General features: G+C 51.7%; 1 protein-coding gene across 3 annotated transcripts; it reads right to left on the bottom strand.

Annotated features, from left to right (window-relative positions):
• Positions 1-106: 106 nt before the first annotated feature.
• PHOX2A (paired like homeobox 2A) lies at positions 107-4,717 on the bottom strand (the record flags this gene model as incomplete). 3 transcript variants are annotated; one of them, XM_082659467.1, is made up of 3 exons in its annotated part: positions 107-1,095; positions 2,055-2,242; positions 4,501-4,717. In XM_082659467.1, the coding sequence occupies 3 exons, from the start codon at positions 4,715-4,717 to the stop codon at positions 643-645; spliced, it is 858 nt and encodes a 285-aa protein (XP_082515593.1). In that variant the 3' UTR covers positions 107-642. The 3 variants fall into 3 exon arrangements, with proteins under 3 accessions (XP_082515593.1, XP_082515591.1, XP_082515592.1); XM_082659465.1 differs by having other exon boundaries at positions 594-1,160; positions 2,051-2,242; XM_082659466.1 differs by having other exon boundaries at positions 594-1,119.
• Between the last annotated feature and the right edge of the window lie 11,490 nt (positions 4,718-16,207).

Here is a 16,207-nt window from a genome sequence, read left to right as displayed (position 1 = left end):
AGGAAAAGAGCAACAACAGCAACAACGACAAAAAAACAGGAACGAGGAAGCCCCTCCATCCCGTTGCCCTGGCAGCTCCTCCACTCATCTAACGGGCCTGCCCTCTGTGCCAGACCGGCTGGGGATGGGAGGGGATGCATGAGGGTGAAATTGGTGGTGGGACCCTTCAGGCCACTCGTTATCCCAATGACGACCAGCCTTTGCACGGGTGGGGTCAGTGTGGGTGGGCCCAAGGGCTGCAGCAGCAGACTGCTCTCCAAGCTGAGTGACCCAGCCAGCTACAGGGGCAGGGGAGGAAGCCAGGCTGTCCCCGTTTGAGGAGTCACCTTTGGGCACTGTGTTAGGGGCAGGTGTTGTTTGATTCCGGTTCTGAAGAAAACCAGGCTAGAAGGGGTTCTGGGCTCTCCTGGAGGGCATCCCAGTGAAAAGTACCCCCCTCCACTGAGTAGGGGTGGGTGAGGATGAGAGTGGCCCTGACTTGGTCTCCAAAGCTGGGGAGGGCACACATAGGTGTCAGACACGGTGGGGGGTGGGACAGATGGGGACATCAGGCAGGTGGCCAGGATGAGGAGGGACTCTGTCAGATCCTGGAGGGGCAGGGGCGTCTCAGGCGGCAGGCCCGGAGCCTCTAGAGGCCGGCAGCTAGAAGAGATTGGTCTTCAGGGAGGGGCCGGGCTTCCGGTGGAAGGAAGACAGAACCCCCGAGAAGGGCCCTGGCCCGGGTTCCGCCGGCTGCCAAGCCTTAAGCAGCTCCGCCGCGCCCGCGCCCGGTCCGCCGCCCCCACCGCCCGCCACGCCGGCCCACAACGGGCCCTTGAGCGGCTGTGGCCCCGGCCCGGCTCCAGGTCCGGACCCCAGGGCGGCGGGCAGCGGGCTGGGGCTCAGGCGCGGGCTGGCCAGGCCGGGCGCAGGCGGCGGCGGCGGCAGCGACGCGGTGCTGTCGGGCGTGGGGCTGCACGTGGACTCCTTGGAGTCGTCGTCCTCAGACGAGCAGCGCGCCTCACCCTTTTTGGCGCCCGCCGCGCCCGCCGCACCCTTGGCGCTGGCCGCACGCTCCTGTTTGCGGAACTTGGCCCGGCGGTTCTGGAACCAGACCTGCGGGCACAGGGGCCGGTCAGCCCGGGGCCGGCGGGCGCGGTGAGACCTCCTTCCGGAGGGGGCTGGTCAGGATTATTACCAGCCTTCTGAGTCTTGACCCCCTCCACCACTCTGCTCGTTGCCCTCCTCGTCTCTCGCCTCCCTCCCCTCCTTGTCTCTCGCCTCCCTCCCCTCTTCCACTAGCCCCTTCCTCCAGGTCCTTAGGCTCTTCCCCTTGGGATCTGCTCACCCGCGGATCCCGCTGCCTCCCAGTGTTCTCTGTCTCCCGGAGGGAACTCCGCCTTCGCTCTCCTCATCACCCAAAGCCCTCGCCCCAGTTCTTTCCTACAAGGAGCTCCGGGAGTCCCCCCGGAGCGTCCCACGGCAGTGGAGAGAGGGTTAGGGCACTCGGGAAGCCTTTTGTGCAGGGTCTCCAGTAAAGGCATGCCAGCTGAACATCTGTACTCAGATTTGTAAGATCGACGAAAAGTCCGTCCCGACCCAGCTCCTGCGCCTACCCTGAACCCGGGCTTTCCAGACTCAGAAGTTTCACCGTTGCAGAGCCGAAGAGGGGACCTGGAGGCGCTGACTGGCTTTCCCCCACTGCTCGGCCTTGTTTGGCCCCGAGGCCACCTGGAGCTGACCCTCTATCCACTCGGCCTCCGTCCTGGCTTCCCAAGCATCACTCTGCGTGCCCAGCCCTACCCGGGAGACTGAGGAGAAATCGTGGGGCTGAACAGCTCAGTTCTTCCGAAGGCCTCAGGACCCGCCTGGCCCCACCGCCTCCCGGGGCTGCCGGTCCTCCCCTGCCCAATCACCTCCAGACTGCACCCTGGCCCCTGGTCCTAGTTCGCCGCCCCCGGGCTGTACCCGCCCGCTGCCCGAGTGAGGCCCCTCTGTCCTTCGGACCCCCCAGGTGTCAGGCACTAACTTCCCGGCCCCGCTCCGCGCGCACACACTTCCGCGCAAACACGCACCTGCACGCGAGCCTCGGTAAGGTCGATCTTGAGCGCCAGCTCCTCGCGCGTGTAAATGTCGGGGTAGTGAGTCTCGGCGAAGACGCGTTCCAGCTCCTTCAGCTGCGCGCTGGTAAACGTGGTGCGGATCCGCCGCTGCTTGCGCTTCTCGTGCAGGCCCGACGGCTCCGGGAAGAATTTGTAGGGCACTACGGGTGTGTGCAGGAGGGGGGAAATCAACAAGGGTGGGGATGTGAGGGGCCGATCCCGGCCCGCTGTGTTCTGCCCCTGAGGGATCGCTCACCATCCCCCGCCCCTGACCTGGCCCCTCGGCTTGGTCCTCTCAGTACGGATCGGCTTCCCTATCGCTGGATGGAGCCGGCAGGGGTGAAAGCGGACGGAGCGCGGGGAGGCCTGGGGCCCAAGAGCCGCAGAGAGGGAACCAAAATCTGATCCTCGGATCCAGGCTGCTGGCCTGTCGTTGGCCCTCCGCAGTGTTCCCTCTATCTCCCGCCAGTCTACCGGACCCGACCCTCAGTGTGTTTCTCCCTCAGTCGGCCTGACTTCAGGTCCTGCTATATCCACTCTAGCCTTAGCTGTCTGTCAGGTCTCATCAACATCCTGTGTCTCCCCAGTAACCAGTCATGGACCGCGGGTCTACTTTCAGGCCTGCCACGGACTCTCTGACATGTAAAAATTTGGCCGCCTCTACCCTGCATCCCTCTCCTTCCTAGGCCTCATTTCCTCAGCCCGATCTCATATTGCATTCTCTTCCAGGTGTCCCCCTCTCTTTTTCATCTCTCTCCAACCATATCTATCTGCAACTTTCCCCTCCTGGACCATTCTTCTCTTTGTGCCCATTGAGAAGGGTTCTTATTTCTCCCCTCCCAGGTTCCTCCATCTTCTCTTTGCCCTTCTTCTTCCTCCCAGACATCTCTCTCTGTCTCCCAACTCCTCCAAAAACCAGCCCCAACCCTTCCCTTCACTCTTCCCATCCCTGTCTCCCATCTACCCCTTCCCAGTACCCATTGTCCCACGGACAGTATTTCTGACACTATCTCCCCATCCTTGTCTCCAGCCCCAGTTTAGTTCTCCCTGTTGTCCAGGGATCCCCAATATCCTTATCTTTGTCATATCTCCCTAGTTCTCTATCTCCCCTACTCCTGTCTCCAACACCCCATTCCTATCCCCATCTTTCTCATCTCTGTTTTCAATCTTCCTTGGTCCCCATCTCCCATAATTCCTGTCCCCATCACCTGGTTTTTATCTCCATCTCCCCAACCCTGGTTCCCCATTTCTTCCAAGTACCCCAATCTTCCCATCTCTGCTCACATCTCTCTGTATCTGTCCCTATCTTCTCCATCTCAGACCTCCATCTTTCTAGGGCCCATCTCCCCATTTCCTGTTTCCAGCTCCCCAGTCCCCATCTGCATATGACCCAGAGTACCCAATCTCCCCATCCTCGTTCCAGTTTCTGACTCCATCTCTCTGGTTCTCACTTCTCCAAATCCAGGTCTCTCTCACCATCCCTCCCCACCACACAGGTCCCAATCTTCTACTGGGTCCCGGTGGTCTTCCCAGGAAGGAAGAAGATAAGGAGAATGGGTGGGGCAGCTTGAACTCTAACTGGAGCAATGGGGGTGGCTAAGAGGCTCCACGAGGTTGAAGGTTCAGATGGGGTCTTGGATCAGGGGGCTTGGGTATTGCATGGGGCTGCTTCTGGGTTCTGCAGTACTCTAGCTGGGAGAATCTCCAGGAGGCATGGGGAAATGAAAGTTGCTCAATGACCTGAGCATCCTTTTCTTCTGGCCACAGAATGGGTTTCAGTAGCGCAAGAGGGTTTGGGCACAGGTAGGATGGGTTCAAAACCAGGCAGTAGGGGCTTGATGGTGCTGGGGCTCTGATGGGTTCAAAACCAGGCAGTAGGGGCTTGATGGTGCTGGGGCTCTGATGGGTTCAAAACCAGGCAGTAGGGGCTTGATGGTGCTGGGGCTCTGGGAAGGCTCCCAGCTGGGCAGCTCATCTGCCGCAGGGGTCCATGCTGGAGGTCGGGCATGAAGCGGGGTGGGAATGATAAGGATGGGAGGTCTTATTGGCCTGAGCCGAGAGCATTTTCCAAGGATACAGGGCATAGAGAGGTTTAGTGGTCAGTTTTTGCAGATGGGCAGGGGAGGGCCTGGTGAGGAGCCTGGGGCTACACTGGGGATCTATTTCCTTGACCTAAAGAGCACGGGATAGGGATACGGCAGCGAGAAGAGGAACGGGAAGGAGGAGAGGGTGGGGCTCAACTCTGCCTAGGGAATCCCGTCTTACACGAGGGACTGTGGATCCCGCGGGGAGTTGGAGGGTCTGACTAGGGCAGGGATTGTGGCGGCTGTGGGGGACAGTCGCAACCACTAGCCGAGTAGGGCAGGGGCTAGGGGTGCTGTAGGATTTGGAAGGAGGGTGGTACCGGGGATGGGCTCACCTGCCGAGTAGGGCGCAGGCTGATGGTCGCGTAGAGCGCCAAGCGCGCAGTTGGAGGAGCCGAGCGCGGGGCAGGGAGGCCCGGCCGCGGGGAAGGCGGGCCGCAGGGGACTGTACTGGAAGCCGCCGGGCTGGCTGCAGGCGCCGAAGTCGCCGTAGGCGGACGCCTCCATGGCCGCCACGCACGAGTCGTACGAATTGAGGTAGGAGTAGTCCATCGGCCCGGGGGGCGGGGGCGGGGGCCGGGCCGGGCCGGGTCGGAGTTGGTGTCCCGGGCCGGGTGGGGGTCAAGATGGGGGTTGGAGCGCCAGGGGCCGAGGACCCGAGGCCGGCTCTCAGAGCTCGCGAGTCCGCCCGCCCCGTCGCGGCCGCGCTCCGCCCCGGTGCAACGCAAGTGCAGCCCAACCCGGCCCGCGCGCCTTTTAACGCGTAGGACCCCGAGGAGGGGGCGGGGCGGGGCGAGCTCGTCGGGGCGGGGCCTGGACGGCCAAGGCCCCGCCCCCAGCCGCCCCCGACCCCCACCCCAAAGGGTCGCCGCCGCCCTCTTAGAGCTCGGGATGTGCAGGGCAGGCTGCGCGGGGCCCCATCCCTAGAGTCCCCCATCCCGCCCCAATCCGGACCAGACCTTCAGTCTATGCATCGTGCCCAGCCGTAGGGTCCCGACCCCTCTCCCTGGCCTCTCCACCTGCGGCCCCGCAGAAGGGAGGGGAAACAGGCCCGGCGGCGCTCGTGTGAAGAAGTTAATTCAATTCGTCCTGATAACCGAGTTATTCCGATCCAGTCCCTCGGCCCCGCCCCCAGCGAGGTCCCATCCCGGAAGGGACCACGGAGATGGCTCAGGAGGGGGAATGAAGACAAGGACGAGGAAGAGACGGGGCCTGAGATGGGGACAGAGGATGTGGATGAAGAGAGGAGACAGAGACGGAGACAGGGAGAGAAAGGGACAGAAACAGTGATGGAGAAAGATGGAGAAAGGGACAAGAGAGATACAGGTACACAGATGGAGATAAGGATGAGACATGGACGAGAGAGATAGATTGGAGACGTGGGCGGGGGGGGGGTGGGCGGCAAGAGGGAGACAGGGACAGAGGTGGCGACAAAGGTGAAACATGTACAAGAGGAAGGAAGGGAAGGAGGTGGGACAAGGCAGAGATAGAGGAGACAAAGATAAGAGAGAGACGAGAGGGGGACAGAGAAAGCAAGTGAGGCAGGCATGGAGACAGAAAACACAGGGAAGAGACACGGTTGGAAAGAAGGATTGTGATGGAGATGAAGAGAGAGATGAGACAAAACAGGGCAGTGATAGTGAGACAGACACACACGGAGGGTCAGTCTCAGTGAGACAAGGCCAGGGACAGACACAACAGAGGAACAGAGGCTAAGGGGCGGAGAGAAAGAGCCTTTGGAGAGCCGAGACCCACCAGCTGGAGTGCCCAGCGGGTAGAAGGACTGTAGTGGAGGCGCGGTGTGAAGCTGCAGAGGGGGAGGGTTGCCTCTCTCCTAACTTGTCCTGAAGGCCACACGACCCTGCCCTGCACCTTCAAGGCCCAGCCTGCCTCTCCCCTCCCCCAGGTCCCACAGTTCAGCCCCTCTCCCCGCTGCTGCTGGGTGTGAGTCTCTGGTTCCCAGCACCCTCGGCACAGAGTGTGTGTGTGTGATGAATGTCAAGACTGGGGAGTAACCAAATGACCCCTTTATTCTTTCTCAGCTTCCACCCCCTCCTGCAGAGGCCTTTTTCTTCTTCAGGAAAACCACCTAGACTCAGTCTGGACTTGGCCACAGACGCGCTCCACGGACTTAGCCATTGGCCTCCATACTGTGGGGCCACAGGATACAGAATCCTTTCCAGGAGAAGAGACTAGAGAACTCTTCCACCCCCACAGCTCACCTAAGGAGGATTCAGCAGCTTTCCCACCCAACCCCCAGCCTCCTGCACCCAATCTTGGCAAGTTCTGCAGGTGGAGAAGTGGAGACCCAGCAAGAAGGCAGGGGGGCCCCCTTGTCACCAACCAGAGTCCTCGGGGGTTGAGAGATGGCTCCTGGAATCCCTCCCCGCAGCTTACCAGCACAGTGGGGAGCATGCCCACCCTCAGGTGATTCACTTCCCTGGCCACTCATTCTTTGCTTAACACAAGGACACCTATCCCCCTTTCTGTAACCACTCCTTTTCAGGGTGTTTCTTTGAGGTATTTTCTCTAATTATTTTTAGGTCTAAGCTTCTAAAACTGAGAGCAAAACTGATTCAAAATGTTCTCTCCACTGGTGTGGGAGGTGCACCTCTCTACCTTGACCCAGGGACCCAAGTGATCTCACAATTGGGAAATCAGACAGTGCCACTGCTCTCTTCCTTAGACCTCCCATGGCTCTCCATTGCCCTCAGGATCAAATCCATTCTGGCCCACAATGTCCTCCATGCCAGTGCTCCAGTCTGCTTCCTCCTCACCGTGGTTTTCTTTGCAGCCCTCACACATTGATCTTTTAGTTCAGAGCTGTTCTCTCTGGCTGGAATGTTCATTCCAGTCTCCATCCCACCACACTCCCCCCATCCCCCGCCAAAAAGCAAGCCAAAACCTGGTTGACGCTTGTTTGTCCACTGGGTATCAACTTGGAAGTCACTGCTTCCTGGAAGCCTTCCCTGATACCCCTAGACTAGGTTGGGTGTCCCACAGTACCTCCCTCTCTTTTGGTTACTCACCTTGTTGAAGTATTTGCAATAAAGTGCAAGGTCTCAGGGCAGAGCTGTGTCCTCATGTTGATCACTTTCTCTGCAGCCTACCCACGATGTCTATGGCATCACTGCACATCATAGGCCTTCCCATATCTGTTTGTTGAATGAATTAGTGAAGGCTAGGCTGAACTCTTTGTGTTGGGGAATCCTGCCCTTGTTTCTAGGGAAGGAATCCCCATCCCCAGCCTCCCACTCCCCACTCTCTGAAAAGGGATCATACTCCCATCTTCATTCCCTCGGTCCCCAAGGACAGGAAACTTCCTCCATCTGGGCCAACCTTCTGCCTGGGAGAAAGTCCTTCCTCATCTGAGGAATTTTCAAGGGGCCATATCCCTTCCACAGGGACAAAGCTGAAGCAAAGGAGCAACTGAAGCTTTCATGCAGGGACCAGCAGAGATATGAGGCCCTGGTTCCACCTGTCTCTGTTTCCATGAGCCATCCCTGTCATTTCTACAGTTTGGTCATTGAGCCATTAAGTTCCTCGTTCTGTCTAAACTGCTTTAAGTTGGGCTTCTGACACTTAAAACCAAGAGCTCTGAGCAGTATAACCTATAAATACTTGACACCTTTACAGATAATCAAACAAATGGCTGTGATTGGAAGTTTTATGGTAACATGCATGTTTCAGGGTCGGCTGGGCAGGAGCTGCCCTTCCCCTGACTCAGGACTGTGAAGTTCGAGCCTCCTCTCTCTGCAAGGAGCCATTTGTATCTGCTGATTGGCACTGAAACTGAGATGAAGCCCAAGAAAATGCTTTGAACCCTGTCCACTGTTGGGTTCAGGTGTTTCAGGTGGTGGAGGTGGGGGGACTTTGGAGGCCAGGCTGTGTGCATGTGTGTGTGTGTGTGTGAGGGCTTCCTGAGAACTCACCATAAAAGAAGGAGACAGGCAGAGTGGGCTGGGCTTTGCAAGGGCCTCATACCAGAGAGGCTAGTGGCTGTGATCTGATGTGGGAGCTCATCCTGACTGAGAACCCCTCCCAAATGCGTGCACTCCTGGGGAACTAAAAATGCTCTGACATGAAACACTGTCACAGCAATCCTGCTGTGAAGCCTCCTTGCTAAGCATGTCCTCACTTCCATAACTGATGACATATTCTGGAGCCTGATTGCTGGGTTCTGGCTCTGACACTGCCACTTCCAAGCTGGATGACTTAGGGTAAGTTATTCAACCTCTCTGTGCCTCACCTTTTTCACCTGTAACCTGGTTTATTTTAATGATTAGGTGAATTAAAATATATGAAGTAGGACTCCCCTGGTGGCACAGTGGTTAAGAATCCACCTGCCGATGCAGGGGACAAGGGTTCAAGCCCTGGTCCAGGAAGATCCCACATGCCACGGAGCAACTAAGCCCATGTGCCACAACTACTGAGCCTGTGCTCTACAGCCCACAAACCACAATTACCAAGCCCGCGTGCTGCAACTACTGAAGCCCGCGTGCCTAGAGCCCATGCTCTGCAACAAGAGAAGCCACTGCAACAAGAAGCCCACGCACCACAACAAAGAGTAGCCCCTGCTCGCCACAACTAGAGAAAGCCCGCGCACAGCAACCAAGACCGAGCGCAGCCAAAAAATATAAATTTATTAAAAAAAAATATATATATATATATGAAGTGTTTGAACAGTGTCTGGCACATAGTAAACATTAAATAAATTAGCTCCCACCACCACCCCTTCTCTCTCTCACCAAGTGATTGAGGCCTGTGACTGACAGACCCAGACCACACTCTAGTCAAGCTCCTCTGATCTGTTGCACCTGATACCTGGACGTATAATCTGGGCATGGACTCCTGTCTTTGCATCCCAGCATCACTTCTACCTTCGAGATTTCAGAAGATATCAGGGCCCTGCAGAGTTACCCAGCCTGACCCCTTAATTTTTGCAGATGAAGAAACTGATGCCCAGAGAGGAGTCCTGGAGGAAAAGTGAAAACAGCGAGAGTGTGTCATGGTGGGGAGGATTCCTTCCAGAGAGGGAGCAGCATGCAAAAAGGAACCTGGGGAGAGGGTACAGTGGGGACTGTCCTTTTTCTGCTGCTCTGATCCCAACTCTGCGAGCCTGGATAGTGGAATTACCTTGAGAACAGAGGAGAAAGGACCCATGCCTTGGAGAACTCTCCCTGCCTGTGGTCATTTGGAGAATTCCCAGGCTACTTCTAGAGCAGCCACAGATCTTAGCCTCCCTCAGAACTCTGAGCAAGGATCTCCAGGGCTCAGAATGTGGGCACCAGGCTGATTTACTAACCCAGTGCACTCCTGTCAGTCCTTCTCTCTCTAGGGGGAGAACAGAAAGTGATGGCGCCTCCTTACCTTTGAAATGCATCTTCTCACTCTCTGAAGCAATGTCCTCAGTGTCATCACTGTACAACTATGATTAGAAGCCAAGCTTGATTAGACATCCATGTCGACCTTCTAATAAAGGATGGAGCTTATCTATCAGTGAAAAGTTAGCACATTTCTGGTCCTGCTTAAGGACCTTAAAATTCCTTTCACCCCCATATATCTACCAACTCCATCAGCAATGTTCTTCCCAATCGCTCTTCTCTCCTGCTATAATGTCGGGTCCAGGGAAGGTTGGAGGCAAATATATTAACTGTATATTCCCAACCTGTCTATCATAACCTGTAGTCTTTTGTTCATCTCTCTGTTATGGGGACAACCCTTACTGACTATTTTTTTTCTTCCCACCACTACCTTAAGTTACCCGGTCTTCTATTAATTTCCACTTTTATTTTTAGCTTCTAGCATTAGGCCTTTCCAGGGATCCTAAACATCTAAAATGTTCAGTTCTCAGAGATCGCTGAAGAGTGAGAAGAGATCTTAACTCAGTTCTACAACTATTTCTTGAGTGTCTGATCTATGATGGAATCATGGGGCAGTCGACACATGGGGATAAATTAATCCTGGTTGCTTTCTTTAAGGATCTTCCGATCTGGTGGGCACATAGGCACTTAACTTATGGGGAGGCTCTCCTTAGAATGTTTTAGTTGTCTGGGCAAGAGAGTGGTACATAGAAGGTGAGACAAGATGGCTCTTTTTTTAAAAAGGGAAGGGGGAAAAAAAGGGTTTGATCCTACCAAACATGCCATACATTGATAAGCTTATTCAAGCTTTTGTGCATGAGAAAGGACTTGCCTCAGGGCCACCATCATGGACATCTGTAGTGTGGTTAGCCAGGCACAACTTTTCTCTTGGGAACTGTCTCCTCCATCCAAACATCCTCCTCCAAACATGGCTACCCACGGAACCATTGTTCTTAACATAATCCTACCCTCAGCCATAACTGGTCCAGGTGTGGGTACCTGTTTGAAGATGGGTCAATAAAACCCTTTCTCATCATTTTTTTCTTATTTGAATTGAGAAACCAGTCATTCTCTTTTGAATGGTGAAAACTATAAATGTAAAGCTCAGGAAATGTTTGCAGCCACGTTCCCCAACATGAAGAGAAGGAAGGTGGTTGGAGTGAAGAAAGAATAAATAAGAAGCTGAGGCAAAAGATATAGAGACTTATGTTAGAATTTAAGAGCCTAGCTCCAGTTATTCCTGAGACATCCTTACTCTTTTTGCAAATTAGTTCTTCAGCCCTTTATTGAATTTTGTTACCCAATACAGTCTTCTTTATGTTTAATCTATTTCAAGTTGGATTTCTGTCACTTCCAAACAAAGAGATTCAAATAAAAAATAGGTATAAGGTATGCAGTGATGCAAACAGCAGACCCTAAAAAAGGAACTGGCCTTGTTGATATAGGGTGGGATGCAGTGAGAATCCCTCCATTCTGAGCCTGGAAATGAGATGTCCTTGTTAGGTGATAATGAAGTAACTGGGAAAACTACTGCATGTTGTCTCTTAGAGCTTGACCTCAACTTTCCCCATTGCCCTGTGGTTGTAACTGAAGAGGATTAAGTAGAAAAGTGGTAAAATAATTCACATCTGGCAACCTTGGGAAGGGGTTTAAGAGGGGACAAGCAGATGAGGAACAGCATGACAATTTGTAACTCTGGTAAGGAAGCCTCTGCCCACGGTCAGCAATCTGAGGCTGCCGCAGGAGGATAGCCATGTGATCTGCAGATTGGTTATAGCCAAGTTCTCTGCCACATTCTAGAGTGAATGCATTGATTAGGAAACATTGACTGTTTGACAGGTGATAATGGGAATATTTGGGAAGATCTAGAGAAATTAGGGAAGTGTGATTCTCCCAGTCCTTCTTGGCACCTTGGCCTGAGAGTAGGAAAAAGTTGGCATTTTTTTTGACATCTGGCATCTGAAACCACTTCCTATGTTAGGGGAATTCCCTACCTAATAGATGCCAGATACTCTCTGAACTTCCCTTAAAACCAGAGTGCAGACACCTGACCTATTCTCAGCCAAGCATGTACCTTGATCACAGCCTAAGCTAATGACTCTGTAGCTAAGGAAGTGAGCACTCAGTGACCATAAGAATTCTCTCCAGGGGAAATGGCTTTACAGCAAGATCTAGTTCTAGGTGCAGCAGGGCCCCGACATAGCTTGTTTTGGGCAGCATTGAGGGTTCAGTGCCAACCATGCCAGCTGTGCAAGGGGCAGTGGTGATGGGGCTGTCCTCATGGAGACAACAATGCAGCTTAATTTAGGGCATTGTTTCTAGTTGTGTGGCTCTGTATTTGGTCCTCCAGTCATTTCAGCAATCCCCTGAGATATGTTTTATAAATGTAATATGTTTAACATAAAATTTTATTTTGCTTAAATAAGATGAAGTTAGTTTCTGTTGCTTGTAACTAATGACTGATTGATAAAGAAATTGGTACTAGATTGGCTGAGGGCATCAAACTCCCAAGGTACTAGTTGGAATCTGGGAATAGTTGTGTGGCTTTGTTGGGACTAGAGTTAGTGGAAATCCAGAGATGGAGTGGCATTCAGGGGCAAAACAGCTCATCAGTTTATTACTAGTGGCACCTGGAATGAAGTGTCCATTGAGAGCACGGACTTGGGGGACTGTCAGAGATCAGTATAAAGAGAATGAGGAATGCAAGGATTGTGAGGAGGTGTGGAAAGCTTAAAGAGATTGAAAAATGTAAAAATCAAACTCAAAGATTGCTCCTGTGTGAGAGTTTGAGTATTGTTTGGAAGAGGGACATGGGTTGGTGATAAATGAGAGGATGTGCATGGCTAAGAGAGCCCTGAGTCCTCTACGAGTTAGGGTTATTTTGGGTGCACATAAGGGAAAATCCAAAATAACAATAGTGTAAACAAGATAACAGATTATTTCTTCTTCACTTAAAGTAAGTCTGGAGGTAAGGAGTCCAGTGTTGGTATGGCTGCTGAGTGCACATCAGGGACTCATATTCCTTCTTCCTTTCTGTTTCCTAGAGTATGATTTCTAACCTCAAAATTACTTCATGTTCTAAGATGGCTGCAGAAATTCCAGTCATCACATCCACCTTCTAGGCGGCAAGAATGAGGAAGAAGGAAAACAAAAGGTACATTTCTCAGTGAGATATCTCCCTATAAGGAACGTTCCAGAAGTTCCATGCAACACTTCTGCTTACTTCTTTTCTGCCTGAACTCAGTCATATGGTCATATCAGACTTAATGAGAGATTAGAAACAGCATGATTTTAGCTGGGCATGTAAGTATCCCAAATAAAATAGAGTCTCTGTTGCTGAGGAATAAGGAGAGAATGGATATTAGGCAAGTGTATTAGTTATCCATTGCTGCATAACAAATTACCCCAAACTTACTAGCTTAAAACAACACACACTTGGCTTCCCTGGTGGCGCAGTGGTTGAGAGTCCGCCTGCTGATGCATGGGACATGGGTTCGTGCCCAGGTCCGGGAGGATCCCACATGCCGCGGAGCGGCTAGGCCCGTGAGCCATGGCCGCTGAGCTTGCGCGTCCGGAGCCTGTGCTCTGCAACGGGAGAGGCCACAACAGTGAGAGGCCCGCGTACCGCAAAGCAAAACAAAAAAACCCCAAAGAAACCACATACTTATAAAGTCACAGTTTCTGTGGGTAAGAAATCTGGGTGTGGCTAACCTGAGTCTTCTGCTTCAAGGGCCTCGCCCAAGGATGCAATCGAGGTGCTAGTTCTGCAGTCTCAAATGAAGGCTTGACTAAGGAATGATTTCCCCCAAACTCACTCACATGGTTGTTGCCAGGACTCAGTTCCTCCAGGGCTGTTAGTCTGAAAGGCTCAGTCCTTGTCAGATGTTTGCCAGTGGTTACCCTCATTCCCTTGGCCTATGGGCCTCTCCATCAGGGCAAGCATGTAGGAAGAGCCAGAGAGAATGCCAGCAAGACTGAAGTCAGCCTTTTATAACCTATCCTTGGAAATGACATTCTGTCACTTTTGCCATTTCTATTCCTTAGAAGCAAGTTACTATGTCTTCCTGCTCACACCCAGGGAGAGGGGATTACACAGGGCATGAGCATCAGGAGGCAGGGATCTCTGGGAGTCATGTCAGAAGCTGTCTACCACAGCAGGCAATTGGTGATCTCTCTTACAACCCCAACCTACCACTGAAAATAGCCAGAGACTATAGCACCCTCTCCCTGTCCAATGGGGTTGCTTCCCTCTGGTGTGAAGACTATATGTAGACTTCCCATGGGGAATTATGTGGCAAGAGGAAGCCAAGTCTCCTCATGCCCCATCCCACTGACTTAATCGTCTCCATACTCATTATCAAAATCAGACCCCAACATGCATCAGGGTCAAATAGGAGCTCAAATTCACAAGAAGTCCTTCTCACTAAAAGAATTAAAAGATTTTTCAATCTTTTATATCAATAAAATTTGGCAAATATATGTGGGAATGGATTCTGAGGGTTCAGGACTAAGGAGGAGGAACATAATTTAAAATTAGAATGAAATGACCAATATGAGTGCACTTACCAGAGAGCCTGGATTCCACGTGCCGATTTTAAGAGCTGGGAGTTCTAATCACCTTTTTGTACAAAAGAGATGAGTTTATTTTTTCTTAGAGTCTAACATCTTACTATATTCACTTGATCACATATCCACCCATCTATGCATTTTTCTGTCAATTCATTGTATTTTTTTTCAGATTTTTTTTTAATTAATAGATTTTAGTATTTAGGACAATTTTGGATTAACATAGAAAACGAGCAGATAATAGAGAAAGTTCTCATATACTCCCCTCCCCCACCCTAGTTTCTCCTATTATCAACATCTTACATTAGTGTTGTATATCTGTTACTATTAATGAACCAGTATTGATATATTATTATTAACTAAAGTCCATAGTTTACATTAAGGTTTACTCTTTGTGTTATATGTTTCTATAGTTTTTGACAAATACATGTCTTTATTCACCATTACAGTGTCATACAGAATAGTTTCACTGCCCCTGTGTTTCAACTATTAATCCCTCTCCCCTTTCCAATACTGTCTCTATATTTTTGCCTTTTCCAGAATAGAATCACAGAGCATGTAGATTTTTCAGACTGTATTTTTTATGCATTCACAGTAAGTTGCAGACATCCATACACTTGGCCCCTAACACTTCAGTGTGCATATCATTAAGTAGAGAAAATTATTGTTAATTTTTCAGGTAAAATTTTCATATAGTGAAATGAATAAATCTAAGTGTACCATTCAATGAGTTTGACACATGCATATATCTGTGCAACCCTACCCCTTACCATCACCCCAGAAAGTTCTTTCATGCCTCTTCCCAATCAATCCCAAGCCCGCTCCCTCAGAGGCAACCACTCTTCTGATTCTTTTCCACTACAGACTAATGTTGCCCGTTCTTGAATTCCTCTGAGTACTCTTTGTGTAAGCCTTCTTTTTTACTCAGCATAATATTTTTGAGATTCATCCATGTTGTGTGTATCAATAGTTCACTACTTTTTATTGCTGAGTAGTGTTTCATTGAATGAATATACCCGTGTAGGCAGAATTCTAAGATGTCCCCCAAGATTCCTGCTTCCTGGTGCACATGGCCTGTACAATCCCCAATTCTGTGAATACGATGGGATAGCACTCCATGATTAGGTTATGTCATATAGCACAGGGGTCCCCAGTCCCCAGGCCACGGACTGGTACCGGTCTGTGGCCTGTTAGCAACTGGGCCACACAGCAGGAGGTGAGAGGCAGGTGAGGGAGCGAAGTTTCATCTGTATTTACAGCCACTCCCCATCACTTGCATTACTGCCTGAGCTCTGCCTTCTGTCAGATCAGCGGTGGCATTAGATTCTCATAGGAGTGCGAACCTTACTGTGAACTGTGCATGCGAGGGATCCAGGTTGTGCACTCCTTATGCGAATCTAATGCTGGATGATCTGAGGTGGAGCTGAGGTGGTGATGCCAGCGCTGGGGAGCGGCTGCAAATACAGATTATTATTAGCAGAGAGGTTTGACTGCACAGAAACCATAATAAATCAATGCGCTTGAATCATCCCCAAACCATCCTCCCTGCCTCCAGTCCGTGGAAAAATTGTCTTCCATGAAACTAGTCCCTGGTGTCAAAAAGTTGGGGACCACTTATATAGCACATTTGACTTTAAAAAAAAATTTTTTTTTCTGTTTTTTAATTATTTTTTGGCTGCACTGGGTCTTTGTTGCTGGGCACGGGCTTTCTCTAGTTGCAGCGAGCAGGGGCTACTCTTCATTGTGGTGCTCGGGCTTCTCATTGTGGTGGCTTCTCTTGTTGCGGAGCACAGGCTCTAGGTGCGCGGGCTTCAGTAGTTGTGGCACGTGGGCTCAGTAGTTGTGGCTCACAGGCTCTAGAGCGCAGGCTCGGTAGTTGTGGCACATGGGCTTCGTTGCTCCGCGGCATGTGGGAACTTCCCGGACCAGGGCTTGAACCCGCATCCCCTGACTCGGCAGGTGGATTCTTAACCACAGCGCCACCAGGGAAGTCCCGCACATTTGACTTTTAGAAAGGGGGATTATCTGGGTGGATCTAACCTAATGACATGAACCGTTTACATTTGGTTCAAGAGGTCTTAAACAGTGAAGTCAGAGAGATGTGAAGCATGAG

The sequence above is a fragment of the Grampus griseus genome (assembly GCF_964374135.1).
Source record: "Grampus griseus genome assembly, chromosome: 8".
Classification (NCBI taxonomy): Eukaryota; Metazoa; Chordata; class Mammalia; order Artiodactyla; family Delphinidae; genus Grampus; species Grampus griseus.
This window is presented reverse-complemented; position numbering and strand designations above follow the sequence as displayed.